Genomic DNA, 21,316 nt, shown 5'->3' with positions numbered 1-21,316 from the left:
GCGACACTGCTAATTTCATCGCCAGAGGTCCTTCGTACCGCATCTAAGCCCCCAATAAGAACACGTGTTAAAACGACCAATGGGGACAGATATTGCAAATATATAGTTTACCGTTTAACTTGTACGTGTACTATTTATCGTTATTGCATTATCGTGTATTTGCTGCAAACGGTATCAAGTGTCGTACAATAGATGCATAAGTAAATCGGTCGTTTAAAAGATATTATAAATATGAACTCTGCTAAAGATGACGAGGATTTTTGGTACAGTAGCGAGAAACGATCCTTTTGTTTTGAAAACAACGAGGTTAAGTTAAAGAGTTGGTTCTACTACGTTTACCGTGTAAGTTTTTATTATCGGAGAATTAATTGGTATTGAAAAATGCAGGTGGACCAATTATTTGGAGTCTCGAAGACCGATACGGATAAGTTATGGGCTGGTATTTCCAATGCCTCGACATCGGAGGGATCTTTAAAAACTACAGATGATTATCAACCACTGAAACCTTTACTGTCCGTTATATCGGAGAAAACACTTTCCTGCAGTATGTCAGTAAATTCGTATACAAATCGATACGTTCGATTTTTAATGCTGGAATTAGTTTCTGCTTTTATTATCGCTATTGGTAGTTGATTAGATAATAGCAAAACCGTATAAATTATATAGAATATTTGGTGTTTTACAGTTTTAGCAATGGATAAATTACAGAACATTCAGACGGAAGCAACTGGTATTCATCCGGAAATAACCCTTAGAAAAATTTTACTCGGTCAACCGTATTCATTGGAACAATATAAATCGTTTGTCTCCAAAACTGCCTTGTTAGATGCTGCTATAATAAGTGGAGATGGAAATGCAATTTTGATAGTAATTTCTGTTCTTTTTATAAACATTTAAAGTGATTTTACTAAATTTATTTTTTATTCATATCGAAAAAATAATGTTTCAGATTATCTTATTTCTTACAAAAACTCTTAAAAGATCTTTGGTACAAAGAATATTAGCTGAAAGACAAGATGCCGTAAATATATATGTAAGATATCTTTCTACGAGATTACAGTTAAATGAAATCACCGATATTTTAACGTACGTATCTTTAAATATCTTTTCGTATAGTACATTTTTTATTTTTTTATCGACTTATTATTTTTACAGAATGCTAGGACAATCAATGGATGCTGCCGTAAGTATTCATGGAAGATAAACTTTTAAACTATTCGATAATAAAAGTATTACATTGTCACGTTTTCTTTTAGATGAAAAGTTTACATATTGTAATAAAAACTACTCGGGATCCTGATAGACTATTGAATAAACTTCGAAATAGTTATAAAACACAATTTTCGACTTTAACCGACTGTAAAGAAACTTCGTTTGTTCAGTCGTACATAAAACTACTTGGTAAACTATTCTCTTTTTAAAAATTCAAATAATTGGTTCAAAGGTTCTAAGTTGTTAATTTAGAATGTGTTAACGCTATTAGAATGGCAAATGGCAATGAAAAAAATAGACGATGACAAACAAATAGAATTAAATTCTCCTGTCCTTAAATGTCTGCAACATGCGTGCAAAAGCCATTGGAATTCACAAGAGGGCACTTTAATGTCTCCTGCAATATTATCTCAACAACATGATATATCTCCTAGACAGTATCAGAAAGTTGCATTAGAAGTTAGAGCATCGGCCGGTGAATGGAGCGACGTTGATCAATTACTCCTAACAAAGGTGATATAATATTTCATACACAGAGTGCCTAATTCCGTATGACTATCTTAATATATCCATTGCTGTTACGGATGTATCAAATGTCTAAAGAAAATTTATTTACTTTGGAAGAGCATATATGTTTTCAAGACCATTTTTTTCGAAAACAATTTTTCTTCAAGGTTTCAAGGTCTTTAATCATTTTTTATTTGCAATGGCATATTTTTTGTCATCATAATGTTGTAGCTAATAAATGGACGAATTCAGCCATGTGTGACACGTTGATCTTCAGGCGATCTTGAATTAAGAAAATCACGAGAATTTGTGGAATGTACGAAAGTAAAAAATTTATACATTTCCGTGTAAAATACTTATTTTATTCATTTCTAGACGTTAGAGATGATTTGAATAGATCGGACACCATTGCATATATATGAACATATTTATGCGCGGTAACTGAAATTATTTATTAATCATTAGGGCTGGCTAGGAAGTCAAAAGTTGCAAATTCATCTACCTATTGAAGATGTATTAAAAATATTACACAGAAATAATGCATCTTCTGATGTTCTTGAGAAATATTTAGCGTATATTGATAATATGGAAAGACGATTGGAATTAGCAAAAACCATGCATTGCTTTAGAATAGCAATCGATGTGAGTGTGCACCTATTCAGCTATTATAAATATCTGTAATCAATGAAATACATTAGTCTTGTATTATTTTTTTTTTTTATAGATTCTTGTACAGCAAGCAGATCGTACTGCGTTAATGCAGTACAAAACGAAATTACAGCAACAATCGGAAGAATATTTCTACGCGGAAAGTGCATTACGTTCCTCATCGGTTAAGTGGAAAAATTAGAATTAATATTATGTATTATATTTTAATATTTATTGTTCGAAAAATAATAATAGTAATAATAATAATACGTTTGCATTGGTGGATGTTGATTTATTCACCAGTCTAACAAATTCAGATTTTATTTTTCTTATTTATTTCCACATGGTTTGCAAAATTATCAAACTCAAAAGTACCAGTAACTGTTGATGAAGGAGAGCGATAGTGAATTTTACGACAGTTGCTAGTTCGGCAATCTTGTCCAAGAAAGCTCTTGTGATTGGCGAACATCGAACGGACCACGGCGAAATACGACACACCTTGTGAGACGGGATTAAAGATTTCATCTCCTCCATTAACGGATATCGCGAATTCTTCAATTTTGAACGTATCTCAGAGCAACGAACTCGATTACCGGCGGCTGAAATCTCTAGAGTGCGGTTGTGTTTGTTTGTTAATTTCTTTGACAAACGCGTGAAAGTTTTGTTGCTACGCAGTCGGTTTGGCGAAATAAGCTCCAACGAGTATACGGTAAAAATAAATGAGTCAGAGGATAAGTGTGAGAGGAAAATCTTTATAGAAGTCGCTGAATTTCTCGACAAAATCTAGTGCGGTACATGTGTATCGTCCAATCGTTGTTGGAGGAACCGTTAGAAGTTTCCGTTGTATGCGCATTTGAACGATCTTAGTATACATTTGTCATCTGCGTGCGGGAACCACTCCCGATTGGTGTTACGGTGTCTTCGTGTTATTCGGTAAGTTATTATAGATGTATTTTAAGGCTTGGAGAAATTTTAAAAGACTCTTGACACATTCCTAAGATCCAAATCAGTGGTTAGTGTTACATTTTGAAGAAATAAGTGTTCATCAAAGTCTTGGCACGTCGTGAAGCGAACCCCGAATATGTCGACGGAAAGTGTTTCGGACCAAAAAAGTGAATGGAATGTTATTCCTTTTAAGTCCGCTTTAAGATTAACCGTTTAAGGAATATCGTGTGATTGTTTTGCGATTAATCGATAAATTTATTACACCGAGCCACTGTGTTTGTGACGGACTTTAGAACCGATCAATTCTATATGCAATATATATATGTATATGTATAACTCTTCTCATATATATATATATATATACGTATACATATATATATCTCTTTCATTATATCAATGCACTGATAACACACCACAAGTGGGCGCTATTTAACTTGTAAATTATTATGTTTCAGTCGTTAACTAAGAGAAGACTAGCAATATGGCTGTCAATGTCTATGCAACAAATGTGACAACGGAGAATCTGAGTCGACATGATATGTTGGCTTGGGTGAATGATTGTTTGCAATCATCGTTCAGCAAGATTGAAGAGTTATGTACCGGTGCAGTTTACTGTCAGTTCATGGATATGCTTTTCCCTGGTAGTGTACCCTTGAAGAGGGTCAAATTCAAGACTAACCTCGAGCATGAATACATACAAAATTTCAAAATTCTTCAAGGAGGTTTCAAAAAGATGAATGTAGATAAGGTAAGCGGGATAAATTTTAATGAAATTTATTTAAAGAACCCTAGATAGAAATGGTACAAAATTTTTGGGAATGTATTTCTTTGTCAAATGATAAATATGAAATTAACAATAGTTTAATCCAATTTTTAATTTCAAAGTAAAATTTATATTTTATTTTTATTGTTTTGAAACATTTATTTTAATTTTTGCTATACAACACAACAATATATCCAATAGTATATCAGTTCAGTAAAAAAAATAAGTATTTGATAGTGAATGCAATTTATTAGGTGTATGCATATGCCTTTCACAATTCAAGGATTAATAAGATATTTAAGTTTCTATTGTAAAGCTCCGGTCTTATGAATTGCTTGTTTAAGAGATAGGTGTGATATAATTGAACAACAAGAATAGTTTCGAATGTACATTATTGAAATAAGACACTAGTGTCAAGGTAAGCTCATGCAATGAAATGAGATATCATGTCAATATATGGAATCATGTTGCCCTTCAGAAAACAGTTTTGTTATATGAACTGTAGTATGCAGAAAATCATAATCATATTATTGTGAACACGGTTCAGGTAATACCAGTGGATAAATTGGTAAAAGGCCGCTTTCAAGACAATTTTGAATTTCTACAATGGTTCAAGAAATTCTTTAATGCGAATTATTATGGCCGTGAATACGATGCTTACGAAGTACGTGGTTGCATACCACTGGGTTCTGGTGTTGATGGAACACATAGTTTGTCAAATCCCCAGTTGGTACCTTTACCTCCTCAATCAAAGCAGCCGCAAATACAGCAAAAGCATATACAGCAACGTAACATTATCCCTCGCCAACAGCAGGGTATATAGCAATATCGTGTCAATTTAATAGTGTTGCTTTTTGCATGCTATTATTGTTTATAGAAAACAATAAATCATTTAACTATGCTGCATAAATGATCATTCTGGCTGCGTATATTTGCACCTTACATATAAAGCATTTTATATGTATATTTAGATACGTTAGGGGGATAATTGTTGTAAAGTAGAAAGCACTTTCTGCTTTTGCAATCTTAATCACAAATAGATGTACAGATACACAATTTTAAATCATCCAAAAGCACAGTGTGTTCCTTTACATATCATTTATATATTTTAAGTGTAAGTAGACTTTTACTTTTTTACTTTTGCATTATGTTTAGTTATGCAACACTAAGTGTTGCGTATATTTAAAATATAGTAACGGTACTTGTTTTATTCTCGAATAGAAATATTCAGTTATATCCAGATAAAATTTCTAAGACACTTATTTACTATAGAGGTAGAATGCTATCATGACTGTTTGTTATTTTTAACAGTCTATAAATACACTCAAGTAGGGGGTAACAGATTGTCTTAGGGACATAGAACAGATTGAATTTTCTTTAATCTTTATGCAGTACTTACACATAGAATTGGAATACAAAGATACCTTAATTGCGCGATATGAATTTATATAAATGAATCTGTACTACTGGTGTAGTAATATATCCATTGTTATAAACATTTGGTTGAACGCAATGTAATTGAAAATTTAATACGTCACGTTTACGTTCGATAATTTTATTAATAAAGTTAAAATTTAGAAAGCTCTATTTACTAAATGTTTCCATTTTTATCTGTCTTTTCGCGTTCCAAGTATTTCTTAATTAAAGAAGATCGATAATGAAATGTTAACAATTATTAATAATTATTGACAATATCTTTAACTATATCGATATTTGGTTTTATTTTTATTGTATTCTATTAAATTTTCATTTATTTTATTATTTTGTTCCACATGCTTTTTGCTAATCATTTGCAGATTGTTCCAATTGATAGGCTGGTGAAAGGCAGATTCCAAGACAACTTCGAATTTTTACAATGGTTCAAGAAATTCTTTGACGTAAACTACTCCAGAACGGAGCCATACGATGCACTTGCTATGCGAGGAGGAGAGTCCATGGGTAGTGGTGGAAGTATTGCATCGCATGGCACTAATGCAAAACGCACCACACCACGTGATGTAAATTCGCCTAAACCAGCTCCTCGTATTGGTACATTATTTCACAACTTTTTTCTTTTATGTTGTATTTGAAATTTTACTACTAAACATAATGCAAAAATCTCTAAAGGATAATTGACATTCAAAAATAATCACAAACTTAACATTGGCTTTCTGCTAATCGATAAATAATTTAGTCTGTTTTCACTTGTACGAAGATATTGATTTTGAACATGTGAATTCGTTTGCTAAAAAAAAATATGACGGACTGTTAAATATTAATTATTTTTGTTTTACCAAAGCGTAAAATTTAAATTGTACACATGGAAAAACAGTGGACTTGTGTGTCCTAATAATATAAGGAAAAAATTTCACTTCAGGTGAGGGAACTGCGACTCCTGCACTTGCAGCTAGTACCAAGTCTATAAGCCATACTAGTAATTATTTTTTTAAAAATGTTTTTATGCTCGTTTCCCATACTTTTTTCTGTTTTATTATTGAGAAGTTTAAAGGAGGGTACCCATCCAAAGAAGTCTATCGAAACTCTAGTCTTTGCTAGTAAAATATTAAGAGAAATGTTCAGAATATTTGGAAAAAAAAAAAAAGAACATAATTTTGGTTGTTCATCCTTCGTTTAACTACTCAAAGAATCGTATACGTTTCAGTAGTATTCGTTCACTTTATACGTTATAAATTACTTTGATTAAGCATTGCATGAAGTATCAGGATTTTTCCAAATTATTCGAAAGTCGACTAAAATCTTACTTAATCGTTTTAACATCGAAAGAATTGAATAGTTAATTTTATTTAATCGCTTATTACAAATATTATGCGTAAATATATACCGGTGCATGCTTCTCAACTTTCCGTATCGCACAGTTCTTTGCATAAATTGTTACGCTTCCAGTTAGTATATTCACGCTGCTTGTATAAATGTCTATACTGTATTATTTTTATACGAAATTAGATCGGTGACTAAGTAATTATGGTTCTCTCGTGAATTGTACGTAATATCTATGTAAATATAGTAAATATCATTTTGCATCTTTAAAAGTAATAACAAATCGTACGTAAGAGATTCAAAGACTGACGTCTTAAACTTTCACATCCAGTTAACAAAGTTCCAACCCATCGCCCGCAAGTGAAAGCACCAGCAATTGGAAATCGTGGAGATTCTGGAAAAATCGAAGAGCTCAGTGCGCAGGTATATTAAGAGTAAAAAAAAAATGTTGCTTCCCACGACGATTCGATACCCGTGATACTTCCGTGTAAAGAAATATAATTTATTGCAGGTGATGGAATTAAAAATGTCGCTCGAGGGTTTGGAAAAGGAAAGAGATTTTTATTTCGGTAAATTACGCGATATCGAAGTTATGTGCCAAGATTGTGATAACGAAGATCCTCCACCAATAGTACAGAAAATCTTAGAAGTACTTTACGCAACAGAGGTATATTTTTAGCAAAATTTATGCAGAAGCGATACCATGAAACTGTCGTTCGAGACTCGGTTTCATCGAACGCAATTTATCTACATTTATTACTTTCAATTTCACGTAGGAAGGATTTGCACCACCTGAAGAATTAGGGGACGGACTTGCGCCCGATGATGAAGAAGAATATTAACTTCACTTTTTGTACAATCATTATAAAAAGAATAACAGCAAATTGTCCAAGTGCGTTTCAGTTTATTATGTTTGTGAGCCAGTATCAGTACCCTTTGCATAATTAATAAGCTACCTTGTATAGCTATTTAAGCATTTGCGCCTTCATTTTGTTACGAAGTTCACTGAGTTCATTGAGATTCGCACGTAATTAGGATAGAAATACGTCGAATAATGCACTCGAAAAACTTGTACTCTACAGAAAGTACTTATTAAGAAAAAAAAAAAGAACAGAATTAGTAATTTACATATTGTCATAGTTCTTTATCCTACTGCAATAACGGTAGAGCTTTGAACATCGACAAATCTTTACGTATGGAAAGAAACGACGGATGCAGATATTCAATAATTATCTGGGTCCAATTTGTTATACAGTGATTTTATGTTAACTATGTTCATTAACGTGTGAGTGTTTTTGTTTGTAAATGCACTACGTTTTTATCGATAAATAGGTCAATCTCGTTGGTTCGTCCTTCCGTATCTCGCGTAGTTTTCCGAAACGTAAATCTACTCGTGCATATTCTAATGCTGTTCAACTCGTCCAAGTCATTTACCTTGTGCAATCATGCAAAATGAAAGGTGTATGTAACTGATTGTTATGCATATTAATTTTATTTACTGCGAAACAACACGATAATGTACGTTGAAGTTGATGAGAAATCCATTAAAATTGCATTTTACAACTTTTATAAATATTTCGTATCTTCGATTTAATATACGTTCTACACTTTAAACGCATAATTGTAAACTCGTATGTAAACGAAACGATGGTTCAAAATTTTAATTCACCGAGCCACGATCTAGTACCGGTGTGGACGTACGTTTCTTGGAAATAGAATACGAAAACGATAATTCACTTCTGTTCCCAGCATTGATTTTTGGAGATGCAAAAGGTAGTTGGACGATAGATTGGACTTGGATCTATGCGCGATTCGTTTCCATGTTATTGATTTCGCGCGAAACGTTGGCACGACCGTCTTTGCATCTCCATGGTTCGTCTTTCGGGATAAGAATGGCCTTAAACAGCGATAAACTTGAGATTACAGAGGAAACTCGATTAATCGGAGCAAACGCAAAATGTATCTCTGATTGCTACGATGATTATGTTGCAAAACTGCGAGGCAACGGAGCGCTTTGCTTTTGGAGAATTTGTAAAATTGTGTAACCAGAGTGTATGAGAAGCAACGAGCGAAAGGGGTTCAACACGTAAATGAACTGTATGCGCATATTTGCTACGTGTGTATGGCCGGTATGTGTGTCTTAAAATCGTCGGTTCAGTTATAAAAAACAAAATTATGTAACGATTTTAGGTTCGTAAGAATCGGATTAATTGTAAGAAACGCGTCGATTATTGTTACTATTGTTTGATCAGAACGCGATTCGCATTACAGACGACTTCTAAGGACGAGGAGAGATAACATTTAACTTGCGCTACGTTCATTGCTCTATATGTGCGTATACAGCGATCACCGCGCGAATGTGCTTCAAAATTGAAATTTTATCGGTGAGGTAATAAACGTTTAATAGAATTCAATATTGTCTATTTCATTTCTCGGTGTTTCCCACCGAACGATGCCTCGCGATCCGCTCGAAAGATTCATCTTGGATACCGCGCGCGTCTCGTGCGAATCGAGTCCGATCGACAACGATCCACGTTCGAAAAGCACGCAATTATCAATCGCGCGTACACAGGTTTGTGTACATTCAGATAAGCGTCTCGTATTCGATTCAACGGTTCGAGAACCGTATCCAATTACAATTGCATCGTAGCGGAACGGAGAAATTATTCGATGGCCGTCGAACGTGTCACCGTGTAAACATTCGGGACGAGCGTTGACCACTCGCGGCGTCTCGAGAGTAGAGCTCGATCCCGCGGCGTCGCTCGGTGGCCATGAACGTGCACGATCGCGAAGAAACCACAGAGATACGGGATCGGGCAAAAGTTCGCTGATCGTCGCGTCTCTGTCAGTCGTTCCAGCGACCACCGGTCGAGACCTCTGTTACGCGCCCGTTCGGGGACGATTGCCCTTCGAGGACCTCGAGGACCCGGAGCGACCGAAGAGGAAGTATCGCGATAGGAACTGGTGCCGGTAGCCAGCAATTGGTAGCCCCTTGTCCCTGAACCAGGTAAGATTATACACCACGCGGGACAAAAAACTCTTCTAAGTCGATAAACGGATCCTAGGACTTCGATGCTTCACCGTTCGTTCGAAACACGGTCTCGGTGGTCTATTTATCCAGGGTACTCCGCAAGAATAGCGTTCGGTTCTGCGTACCCGAGTAACGTTATATTCCGAGTCGGTTATGTAACGCGATTTTTACGATCCCGATCTGTGGTTTTCTCGACGCTCCTCGGGATGCGTGTGCCAGTCGATACCAGTTATTCGTCGATCGTGTTTGGACGACCGCCGGGGTTCGTACGGCTTCGCGAGACGCGGTTGGACGGAGCTTCGATCGTCTTAGGCTTTGCGCGAGCTAACTTCGACCGGAACGATATCCGCGGTGCGACCGAATCGATTTTGTAAGTAGGATTCGTCCAGAGTAAATATTCCATTTATTTTTTCTCAACGTTTCGCAACGATCTGGGGGATGCTCCGCGAGGAAACAACAAAGGAATTGACTTTCTTCAACTCGGTTTAAAAACGAGGCTGTAAGTTACAGGAAGGTACCGTTTCGTGGAACTTTCGAATCGGATTAGTAAGTTAATCTTTCGTTACGCGAGTTCATCTTCGATAAGACCGGATCGTCGCTAAAGACGCTCGTCTCACGAAATCTTCGGCGATTGGATTATAGAAAAACTATCCTCGTTTCTAAACTTTAAAACAGATTCGTAAGCTCCGGAAGGTATCCCCCGTTCGGTGTAAATTCTCCACTTAAATGAATCGTAGTTGTACCGGAAAGTTTCGAGTAAAAGTTTCGAAGAGAACGGTTCGAACGTAAGCGGTTCGTTTCGATCGAGGCATCGTTCGTCCTCGTCGACCTAAACAACAGAAAAACGAGCACCTGCGAGGCTTTCTCGAGCGTAGTCCGTTCCGAGTAGCGTGTATGTCAACACCGTAATCGAGCGACCAATAATACCTACTTCGGTGAGTCTCTTTTTTTTTTTTTCTTCTTCTAATTTTTAATATCGTCCTCTGTTTCCGTTTCGACGCGCCGAGTAATACAATTTTTATTTCGCGACACTCGGTTACGAGTGTTTCTTGCGCCTCTGCGGATAACACCGGGTCACGCCTTCCCCGATAGCGAAAATTATTCGCGCTACGTTTTCATACTGCGTTCGTTCGTACCCGGCGCGTTAACGGTCCACGGAGAGAAGTTTCTCCGTCGGGTATCTCGGAACACGAAATTAAAGGAGAATCGTTCGCTGGACACTGGTAGATAAACCTCGATGCGAACCAGTAACCGGGTAGACGCGGTTTTCAATGGAAAATTAAACGCGATCTCTGATAGGCGGGGAGGAGCAATCGTTACCGGGACGATTGTTCGCGCGCTTGTAATTTTCCTAACGATTCGATGGTAACGTCGCGGTGTCGACTCGTTCGGGTATTTCGGATTATTCCGCAGGAAATATCGCTCGATCGGTGACCAGAGAATCGTCGCGACGATTATCCGCGAATTGTGCCATATCCCGTGTCGTGTGTCACGTCGTCTCGAGTACGGAGACGAACGTTTCTCGAGTGTACAGAAGTTTACGGATCGTACGCGAGGTGTGAACAATATCCTCCGGTTTTCTTTTTATTTGTCCATTAAGCGTTGCAGTAGCGGGTACCGCTCCGTCATGGGAGTTTCTGCGTTCGTAGCGATAGGACGAGGTCATGCCTTCTCGATAGCGGATTATCACCGCCCTGTGTCTTATTGTTCGTTTATTGCCGACTCGTTGCGGCTCGGTGGCGAGGGATTTTATTCACGTGAACCCGTCAACGAACTGTACTTCGGGAGATCGAAAACCTTGTAGGTTCGTGTCGCGAACAATATCTTGCCGGTGGGATTGTAGCTACGAGTGACCGAACGCGTATTCTTCCGGTTTGGAAAACCTCGAGATCAATTTTCTTCGAATTTCAGCTCCCAAGGATCACGAGGCTTACCTTGTACGTTTGTTTACACGGAGCTTTGCCTTTATTTCCAGATCGACCTTAAACATGGAGAACGAAGGATCTCCGAGCGAAGTGAGTTTCGAAACCAAATAAACAGAGTCGAACCACCGAGTTTGCCCACCGGATTCTCAATTGGTTCATTTTTTATATTTGTTTACGAGCGATGTACCGCGCGTTATAATTTTGTAACCGTGCGCGAGATTTAACGGTGGGCAAAATTGGTGGATGGACGCTGATGAACGAGAGAAAGATCGACGCGATCGAAGAAATATATTTCTCTATTCTTAATCGATCAGGCGTCACCCAAATCACCGGAAGGTGTAACGAGATGGGCAAAATCGGTCGTCAACACGGCGTTGCAAACTTCTTTGGGGCAGACGTTGTTCAAGATCTTCGATTCGTTCTTGTGGATCGTCGAGAAGTCCGCGCAATGGAGTCTACCAACTCAGGAGATCAGTGCCGGTACGTTGGCAAAAGTTTACGAACGAAAGAAGCGTCTTTGACACTGTTTCAACGTTTGAACCATGATTTGCTGTTTCTTTGTTCGTCGATGCAGAAGAGAATGGAAAAGTGTTCGGAAAAATCGAGTTGGTGAGGCCTCTCCCTTGGATTCTCTTCCTGCCGGGATTGATCATCTTGCGCATCATCAGAGACGGATTGAACATGGGTGCCTTCGTTCTGGGTTATCCACGGATACAACCGAGCGGAATGGTACAACGTTTCTTGCGTATCGTTTGCCGCTAATTACGAAAAACGACACGAGTAACAAATCTTATGGTCCTTGAAATCCACTTGCAGGTAAAATTCGTTCAAAAGTATAGGAGACGGTTGAGAGCGTTGAACGTGAAGGCGATAAAATCGGCGAGGCGCAAAATGGGTCACAAGGTAAATCGATGAATGTTTATCCACGTATAGATTTTCGTAAGTACAATTTCGCACGTTTACCCCGTAAATTGTGTAGTTTTGGCGAAACTCGAGCACGAGATTCGCGAAATATCCTCTGGTTGTTGTTTGCGAATGCAAAGTAATGGTATCGGTCGGTAGCGTCCAAAATGAAATCCACCAATTAGTAGCGTTTTGGAAGTAACGACGTAATCCCTTCTTCTCTCCAATTCGGTCGATCCTTAGACAGTTAATTGAACTTAGCACGATAATAGTCTCGGTGATGGATGTAGGACAAGAGATTGACGATGATCGAGGCCAAGAAAGCCCTGATCAGATCCATCGGATTGACAATGTCGACACTGTTTTGCTTGGACACGTCTAAGTCGTCACCGTCGCCTCCGCCCACGAAAATTCGCATAACCGGCATGGACCTCGAACCGGTGAGTACAACAGTCGCGCGAAAGAGTCATCGGTGAGTCGAGGTATCGTCGACGAGCGTGAAAACGTTGCGAGTTTACACGTCGTCGAAAAATTTCGTCCTTTGTAACGTTCAACGATCACCTTCTTTGATTCCGTGTTAAACGTAACGTCGACACCGATGTGTCAGCGTATCGCTCCTGATCGAGTAAACGTGCCAAGTAGTTCTATTGCGTGTAGAAACGATTACGTAAATTGTTCCACGAGTTGTGTATTTGTTCGTACGTGTTGAAATTTATAAATCTGTGATTACTCGTGCGTCTCTGTGATAGTAGCTAGAAAATCGAACGGATCGATCGTTGCTACCGTCGCGATAATATTTTCGCTCGAATTGCAGGCAGCAACACCGGACGAAAGATCGACCACGGAGTCCGCCGGAAGTCCCATGCACACGGAAGCGAAACGGAAATTCTGTCAGATGAGCTCCGACGAGAGCACCGACGAATCGGACAACGAAACCCTCCAATCGAAGATCGACCGACTCGCGTTGCTCGATAGCGCGGACGATGCCGATTTCAACGTAAGCGAGAACACAAAGAATCAATAACCGAGAATACCGGTCCACGATTATCGAATCGAATTATTTACCGTCGTCCGGTCGTAACTCCGGAATGTATCGAGAATGATTCATTTGGCCGGAACTGTAATTTTTATTGACGCACCGACACCGCGTCACTCGTTGGTCAATGAAATTTTAATCTGCGCGACGAGTCGCGTTGACGTACGCATTTCGACTTTTTGCGCGTCGAAGGTTAATATTTCATTTCGCCCGATGACCTCGTTCTCGGATAGACTCTCCGCCCATTTTTCTCCAAGACACGGTCTTTGAAATCGATCGTGGAGGAAATAGACGTCACATCTCCTCCGTAAGTTTATCCAGAGGAATTTAACCGGGAGTAGTTTTCCTTTGTTCGCGCGGAGCTTGTCGTCTCGAGGGAATCGAAGGTTTGAAATTCTAATCGATAGACGTTCGATAACCTTTCAGCCCGCCGACTGTAGCACGGAATCGAGCACAGCGAGCAGCGAGAACGAGGTGGACAAGAACGTGTCTATGTCCGAAGTGACGGACATCACTCAGAAAGAGGGCGAAGAGATTCTGGAAGATAGCGTTTCGAAGCCCACGGCACTTCCTCTCGATAAGGTAAAGGCAATATTCGCAGCTGCTTTGTTTCTCCATTATACGTATTTCGTGTTGAACGTGTCGTCTATGAAGTGAACTCCGATGGTGTGCGGCTGGATCGTGTGGCAATCGGTGCACCCATAAGGAACCGTAAGACGAATCAACCCTTTGCGCTCGAACCTCTTTTTTTTTTGCTTCGAGAAACCTCGATCGAATCTTACGAGCCGAACGTAAAAATAAATCGAGAAACTCGTTCGGTGCGCAACTCTCTTATTTCGATATTCGATCTATTTTTGCATTTTATTGCGAGCCGTTAACGAAATGTTCTCGAATCGGAAAGATTGCACGGAACGCGAAGGGTTAAACGGTCGAAGCGAGCTAACCGTAGCTTGGGTAAACGTTACAAGTATAAAGGAAATTATCGAGACTTCGGAAACAGCTCGCTGCACGGAGTTACGATCTTTTCCCTAATCAATGCGATATCAATACAGTACTTACAATTTCCCAATTGTAATCGTTGTAAAATAATGATGTTCGTATTTGTAAAAAAAAGGGAGAAATAGTTTTGCAAAAGGGAACTTCGCAGAGTAGAAATAATTGTTAGTCACGCTTTTAATAGTTACGAAGTAAAATGTATGAAATTAGAAACGAAATAAATACGTGATGAGTAAATCGTTATCTGTATTGATTCGAATTTATTTATAAATTCTTAATTTATCGCACTCTTTCCGGGCGGACGATCAACATCGATCGTTTGCGATGCAAGAATCACTCGATGATGAATTTTCGATGGAAAACGTGTACGTACGGCCGGATACCGATCCGAATATCGAAAGAGTTGAAAATTGAACGGTAACGTTCCGAGTAACTCGCATCGAGTTTAAAAATTCCGTCGGAGAGAACTCGTGGACTTTTGAGCAACGCGTTCCGAACGCCGGTCAAAGTTCACCGGGGACGATAAGTTCGTTTTAATCGCCTCGTTACACCGTTGGAATTAACAAACAGACTGCGTCCGAGCGATGTTGAATCTCTGCCGCGAAATTAAAAAAAAGAAAAAGAAAAGACAAGCGAGAGAAAAAGAATCGCGACGCGAGACAGCAGTGACGCGTCACGAAATAGTGACACCCGATTCCCTCGGCCAGTTCCACCGATACGTTACGAGAAAACAATTAGAGGCGATAAGGAACGCGTGTAAGTCCGCGTTAATGTTTATCGGAAAGCGTTGTGTCCGAGCTTTCGCGTCCTTTCTCGACGTTTGTTTTTCGCAGGGTGAACGAAATTAGAGAAATTGCTCGGTTGTTGCAATATTGGTGCAGCAACGGTTCTCGACTTATCGGTGGCTAGAGAGTGATCGTTGCAAGGTATCGGAGTAGGGTAGCTCCGCGAGTTTAAATTCTACGTTTCGAATCTAACGAAAGAAAAATACAGCGATCGGTCGATCGATTGTGTATCGATGTTGTTTGTATAAGTTGCAGAATACGAGCGAGAAGCAAACCGAGGAGACCGCAGCCATCACGCCGCGCGTGGACAGTTCGGGTGAGTCCGTCTACTCGTCGGCGAAGGAATACGATGAGGAGGACGATACGCCATTTTACTCGTCCATCGGCTGTTCGAGCGATTCCCTGGAACATTCTGTTCCCATTGATCGGAAGGTTCCAGCGGAGTACCCCTCTTTCGGCCGATGAGACACGACCAATGGTCCGACACCTGAGAAACGATATTAGGATAACGAATATTAGAATAAAGAAGATTTCCGAGAGAAAACATAAAAAGTTTCGTGGACTGTTTACTTCTTGCCGGCCTTGTCCCAATACATATTAAAGGGAAATCGATGCAAAGAAACTGCACAGTATCGTTGAGCAAATAGAATCACGAGGAGTTTAGAGGTAACGAAAACCGTGACCGATCGTTTCTACCAACGATACGTCTCTCTGTCTTCGTTCAGAGAAGAGATCGTAGCTGCGATCGCCGGAATTTACTCGTACAACGAGATCCGTGAAATCGAGTTTACACAAGTTGAGTGCAAAGTACGAAAATCGATGCGAGCATTCGTAAGCGGGGAGAAACGTTAAATCGTGCCACGCGAAACCGTTCCGAAATGACAGGAGACGTTTTTATCTTTGTAGAGTCCAAGCTGCAAACAACGAGCCGCATAACGAACGATTTTATCAACGGAGAAGTACACGCCTCTTCGGCGCCCATACCCGCAGGTATTTCAATTAACGAATTACATCGAATACCCTCCGCGACGAACAACGCGACCGTATAATTGTTCCGTTCGTCTCCGCCATTGGTTTGCATTTATTCGTCCGGCCATGAGAATACAAATATTCCTATATTCGTCGTTGTATCTTCGACGGAGGTCAATCGTGAGCTCTATTTTTCTAAAATTTCTCTATACTTTGTACAAGCTCGCCGATCCGTCGCGAAGATACAACGAGAGATAGAAAGATCTTTGGTCCGATTTTCGTAATCCATAGGGAACAGTGGTGGGAACGATTCGATGTGTTTTATCGAGGGACAAACGCGAGGTTTTAACGGGGTAGAGGGTGATCGATAGATACGAGAAAATTGATCAATTACCCGTATGTAACGGTCCGATACGAATACTAATCAACGTATACCGGATTTCAAGCACCGACTCCAACACCGGAAGTCACCAACGGAGTGGTCGCCGAGCACAAGCCGTCCAATCGCAAATCCAGCAACGCTCCGTCCCATCGGCGTGGTTCCAACGCGAAGGAACACGCGTCAACCGCTCAAGAGAAGAAGACCAGTCCGCGGAAGAAACTCGGTCGAAGGGACGCTAAATAGACGACGGGGTTCTCGATTTAAACAAACGAGAAGAGCCAGGGGTTAGGTCTGGCTCGGTGCAGGGTCCACGTTCCTCGGTGCGCGGTGCGTGGAACGAGTTCTCTCGATCGCGAGTCCTATCTTACGAAACGAGGGATTTTCGGGAGAGAGCAGACGTACCGCGCACGAGGAACAATGTTATCGGTAAGGTTGAAGCGTTCTAATCGCGCGGTCAAGATCGAACGTTCCGCGATTACCGTTCAAGCGTCTGTGCTTCCGGAGATACCACTGCGTTATCGACCGTTATCGACCGCGACTTATAAACGAATCGTTCACGGAGGGATATTTGATTGCCAAAACCTGGCCAACCCTGTGGAAATTTCTCGTCGTTCGAGCCCGTGCGAGCCGAAAACCGCACCGAGTTTCAAATTCGATTCAATCTGCCTGTCCATCCTCGATATTTCTCGTTGTAATTCGTCTTACCGATAAATTTGCACAGTGACGGAGTGAAAGTGAAAATCTTCGGATCGTCGATTCAACGAATTTTTTATCCACGCGAAGCAACGTTAACTCGCGTTTATCGCACCGCACTCTTCGGCGCTACTTTAACAAGAAAGAGTTCGAACGATTTACGTTTCCGTACTGTGTTATTTTTTGTCGAAAACTTAACGTACATTTCTTCGTTACTTTGCCGAGCAAAGTCATTCGAGATTCATCGATGTTCCGTACAATAAGAATTACCAATTACTCGCCCGCATCGATGCGTAATACGCTCGTGAAAGCTATTATCCCCTTTCGATCGCGACACACGATCGTTTGCGACGTATTGTGTACACGTTTACGATAGCTACGGCCGTGGTGTGTTCCCTAATCGTTCGATCGCACACGCGGATCATTGGAAAATATTATTTCTCGTTTCTTCGCCGTACCGTTTTGTCCATCGCCCTCTTAATTGTTTCTTCGTTCGGTTTAATCCTTCGAGGCGCGAAAATTCACGGATATACGAATGCGAGTGTACGAAAGGAATGGAAATTTGTAAATTTATTGTATCTCGCGCTTCGCGAACGTACGGTTATCTCGTCGCGCGAGGCCAACTTGTATGGTTATCGCTACAGATGTACAATTAATTTTTTCACCAATAAATTATTTAATCTAACGTCTCTCGCGTTCCAAACTGTCGACGGACGCCATACCGGGTATACCGCGATTACACGATCGATAGACGACGGGTAACCTTCGAATTGATTTCCAATTGAATTCAATTTATTAAGATATTTTTCCGGGATTCGTGGTTCGCGACACCGTGTATCGCGATTCCAAGAACAACGAACGATTCAACCGTTTACATTGAACTTTTCTTCGATCAGTTTCTCGATGGAGAAGAATTTTTTTTTTTCATTCCCAGTACCCGCAACAATGTAACGATCAACGTGTCGTTTTATTGTGCGCGATATTAATAATATCGATACGGCGCGTTCATTCTTGCGAAAAAAAATAACCCTTATCGTGAATTACGATAAGTAGAGATTACGGGCCATATGCCGTGCATGTGCTTGATGGACAGATAAGTGCGTTACACTGTCCTAGAAACTCTACGGAAGAAAGCTCGTGCCACGATCTTTTTATCGATGCTTGGGAGTTACCGTTTAAAAAGAAAGAAATCTGTCGTAACGCTCCCCATAGTATTCGCTAGATACACGATTAAGCGAAGAAACCTGAGCGAAAAAATTGCTCGTTGAAATCGATACAACGTTCAATTCTGTACGAAAAGAATGCCACTTGAAAAGACGACCGTTTACTTGAAATTCTTTACGAGCGAAGTTTTAAAATACATTTTATCGTTTAACGATTGCAGCACTCAATGTATTTTTAAAGCGTCTTATCTCCCTTTGTAATAACTGTCTAATTCGGTTCTCGATTCTCGGGAAATCCTATATTTACGTTTACTTAATTGTACCGGTTTACGAGGAACAGTTCTCGATACCAATATTTTCTAAGATCGGAGAACACATTCGAAAATTTAATTCTCGTGTGTTTTTATTCGTTGCACTTGAGGCGTTTCGGAACTAATTGTAGGCTCTGCGACTAGAAAACGTCACTGCTGCTGCCACCTATTGTTCCACACTGTTCTCATTGGGAGAACAACCAAAACAACCCTACTTGTTACCAATTTTTCATTTTCTTGATCGATCGTAGGTTATTTCTCAATATATGGGTAACGTTAATATTCAAAGGGCAGGTACTTGGATAAATAGGGCCAATTTTCATTCCAAGATTATTATTACTAACTTTGGAGTCGTCCAACGTTTCTCGTTTCTACAACACCCGTCCAAGACTGTCGATGAACAAATTTAACTATACCTTGTAACTGTACTCTCTTCGTATCCGCTTCGTCGTTCGCCTAAAGACTAATAGGCTTCATTGGTGTTTCGAAGCAGAGGAAAATTGCACCGTGCCGATCGTTTCTTGCAAGTAGTCGGTGAAACGACCTCGAGCGGCCAAAATATTTGGCGCAGACGCAGACTCTCGTCGTTTCAACAAAGGACGATGCTCCCTTTCGATCGTTGCCGGTTTACTTGTTCGAGATAACACCTACGCTCTTTTAAATTTCATATTTACGAATAACCATACGTGTACGTACGTGCAGTTAGCCTGCAAAACCAACGTCCGCTTATCGGGGATGGTTGCATATATAAATATTGATACGGAAGGAAATGTTTCGCTTTATCAGTGCACTCGTAGCAAACTCTGTTCGGTAGCACTTGTCAGCTAAGCCTGGATACTTCACCTCGAGGGTCTCTTGTCATTAACAAATTGTAAGGTACAACCGATCATCGAGTAGCAACAATTAGTTGGTTATCTGCCGCGAACTCTTTTGCACCCTGCAGGTACGCGGGGTAGCAACGTTCGGCAATGAATGTTCAACGATCGATGAGCACGTGCAAGTGACAATTTCCAGGGCATATCCAATTCGCCCGAGACGTTTTACCGTGTTGACGATAACGTAAAATTTCCATCGCGTATACAAATAAAAGGCAGTTCTCTCTGTAACCGAAGTAACTGTAAACTGGAATTCTCGTCTCGAAGAGTGGGAGTCGCGAAGAAGCATCAACCGTAAACCTGTGCTTATCGTTACTGTTACGGCAAAACCGTGAACAGGAAAAAGTTGTAAATAAAATTTTGAAACTTTCTCATTGGATCGAAATTTTCGATGGAATCGATAGCGACCGAGATATCGATCCTGTCTGTCCGTACGAGGGTGGGTAGCAACCGAGCGTTCGTTCGCGTCGAAGAGTTGAAACAGTGTATAAATTTTCGATGGTAAATGGACCCTTGGATGGAAGAGAATTTCAGTTGATCACTTAATCGTCGGAGTAATCTTTTCGAATGACAACCCTGTAAAAGATTTGCGGCAGAATCGAAGTTACGAAACGGTAATAACAGTGATAGTAAACATTGTAGATACACGTGCGTATCTATCGGGATCTCGCTGTGTCAGGCTAGCATAGAAACATAGATCACCGCCATTGGTCCGAGATATCGTGAAATCGTCACATGTGAAAGATACGGCGATCTATTATATCTGTCTTTGTTCTTATATTTATATCTTTTAATTTCACACGAATTTTTTTTCCTCGATCGTTCGCAGTCGCAAAAGCTGTCCCAGTTTCGATTCCTGCGATCGACGGAATTCAATTCGTCGCAAAATCGAACGGACGAAAAATCAACCTCGACGAATCGCAAATTCCCTTCCAATTTGTACACAATCCGTTCGTTGGAAATTTCTTATTTTTACGTTATCGTTACGGTCGTCGAGCGAAACCCACCGGCACCTGTACGTTGCAATTTCGAGCATTTCTCGGCAGTGATTTCAACGAATCGCGTTATCGGATCTCGACGAAAATCGCTTTGTTATAAAGTCTCTTCTTGCGCGGTATATCGAACCTTTGGAAACCCCGATATCATTTGGGACCGTCTGACGTTACAGTAGTCAAACTAATCTATATAGGGTGTTATCAAACCGATAACGTTGCCGGAGCTCCTATCTGGTAGCCATATTTTTGATACAATATATAGGTGATCGATATATCCTCGTATAGTTCTCAGTAAGTGAGAACACCTATTACGGATTGGACGAACCGAAAATCCTGCGCTCTTCGTCGACCTCGATTGTGCCTTCTGTGTCGCGCGTCCTCGAAAAAAACAACTTTCGTTTTTTGGTGCGTCGAGACCGG

The 21,316-nt window shown here is 40.3% G+C and overlaps 4 protein-coding genes across 19 annotated transcripts in view; 3 read left to right on the top strand and 1 right to left on the bottom strand.

Annotated features, from left to right (window-relative positions):
- The window catches only part of Spf45 (splicing factor 45), a 166,472-nt gene that overhangs the window by 99,457 nt on the left and 45,699 nt on the right, over positions 1–21,316 (bottom strand). The window lies entirely within an intron of this gene.
- On the top strand, positions 125–2,649 carry LOC143149149 (spermatogenesis-defective protein 39 homolog). 2 transcript variants are annotated; one of them, XM_076316276.1, is made up of 9 exons: positions 125–306; positions 388–544; positions 686–867; positions 950–1,086; positions 1,156–1,183; positions 1,257–1,401; positions 1,484–1,725; positions 2,185–2,361; positions 2,444–2,649. In XM_076316276.1, the coding sequence occupies exons 1-9, from the start codon at positions 232–234 to the stop codon at positions 2,567–2,569; spliced, it is 1,269 nt and encodes a 422-aa protein (XP_076172391.1). In that variant the 5' UTR covers positions 125–231; the 3' UTR covers positions 2,570–2,649. The 2 variants fall into 2 exon arrangements, with proteins under 2 accessions (XP_076172391.1, XP_076172392.1); XM_076316277.1 differs by lacking the exon at positions 125–306 and having other exon boundaries at positions 408–548.
- Eb1 (microtubule-associated protein RP/EB family member 1) lies at positions 2,857–9,246 on the top strand. 4 transcript variants are annotated; one of them, XM_076316280.1, is made up of 7 exons: positions 2,860–3,300; positions 3,768–4,060; positions 5,872–6,103; positions 6,432–6,488; positions 7,164–7,255; positions 7,344–7,499; positions 7,613–9,246. In XM_076316280.1, exons 2-7 carry the CDS (start codon positions 3,794–3,796, stop codon positions 7,634–7,636), a joined length of 828 nt encoding a protein of 275 aa, XP_076172395.1. In that variant the 5' UTR covers positions 2,860–3,300; positions 3,768–3,793; the 3' UTR covers positions 7,637–9,246. The 4 variants fall into 4 exon arrangements, with proteins under 4 accessions (XP_076172394.1, XP_076172395.1, XP_076172393.1 ...); XM_076316278.1 differs by having other exon boundaries at positions 2,862–3,300; positions 7,609–9,246; XM_076316279.1 differs by lacking the exons at positions 5,872–6,103; positions 6,432–6,488 and adding an exon at positions 4,623–4,890 and having other exon boundaries at positions 2,857–3,300; positions 7,609–9,246.
- Positions 9,640–18,406, top strand: LOC143149163 (uncharacterized). Of its 11 annotated transcripts, none has more exons than XM_076316308.1 (12): positions 10,098–10,233; positions 10,601–10,798; positions 11,839–11,878; positions 12,103–12,268; positions 12,363–12,517; positions 12,605–12,691; positions 12,982–13,131; positions 13,506–13,688; positions 14,154–14,309; positions 15,758–15,824; positions 16,415–16,498; positions 16,924–18,388. In XM_076316308.1, exons 3-12 carry the CDS (start codon positions 11,852–11,854, stop codon positions 17,100–17,102), a joined length of 1,254 nt encoding a protein of 417 aa, XP_076172423.1. In that variant the 5' UTR covers positions 10,098–10,233; positions 10,601–10,798; positions 11,839–11,851; the 3' UTR covers positions 17,103–18,388. The 11 variants fall into 11 exon arrangements, with proteins under 11 accessions (XP_076172427.1, XP_076172421.1, XP_076172419.1 ...); XM_076316310.1 differs by having other exon boundaries at positions 10,119–10,233; positions 10,614–10,798; XM_076316309.1 differs by having other exon boundaries at positions 10,139–10,233; positions 10,539–10,798.

Source organism: Ptiloglossa arizonensis, chromosome 7 (assembly GCF_051014685.1).
Source record: "Ptiloglossa arizonensis isolate GNS036 chromosome 7, iyPtiAriz1_principal, whole genome shotgun sequence".
Classification (NCBI taxonomy): Eukaryota; Metazoa; Arthropoda; class Insecta; order Hymenoptera; family Colletidae; genus Ptiloglossa; species Ptiloglossa arizonensis.
Note: the sequence above shows the minus strand (reverse complement) of the source record. Positions and strands in the feature narration are given on the sequence as shown.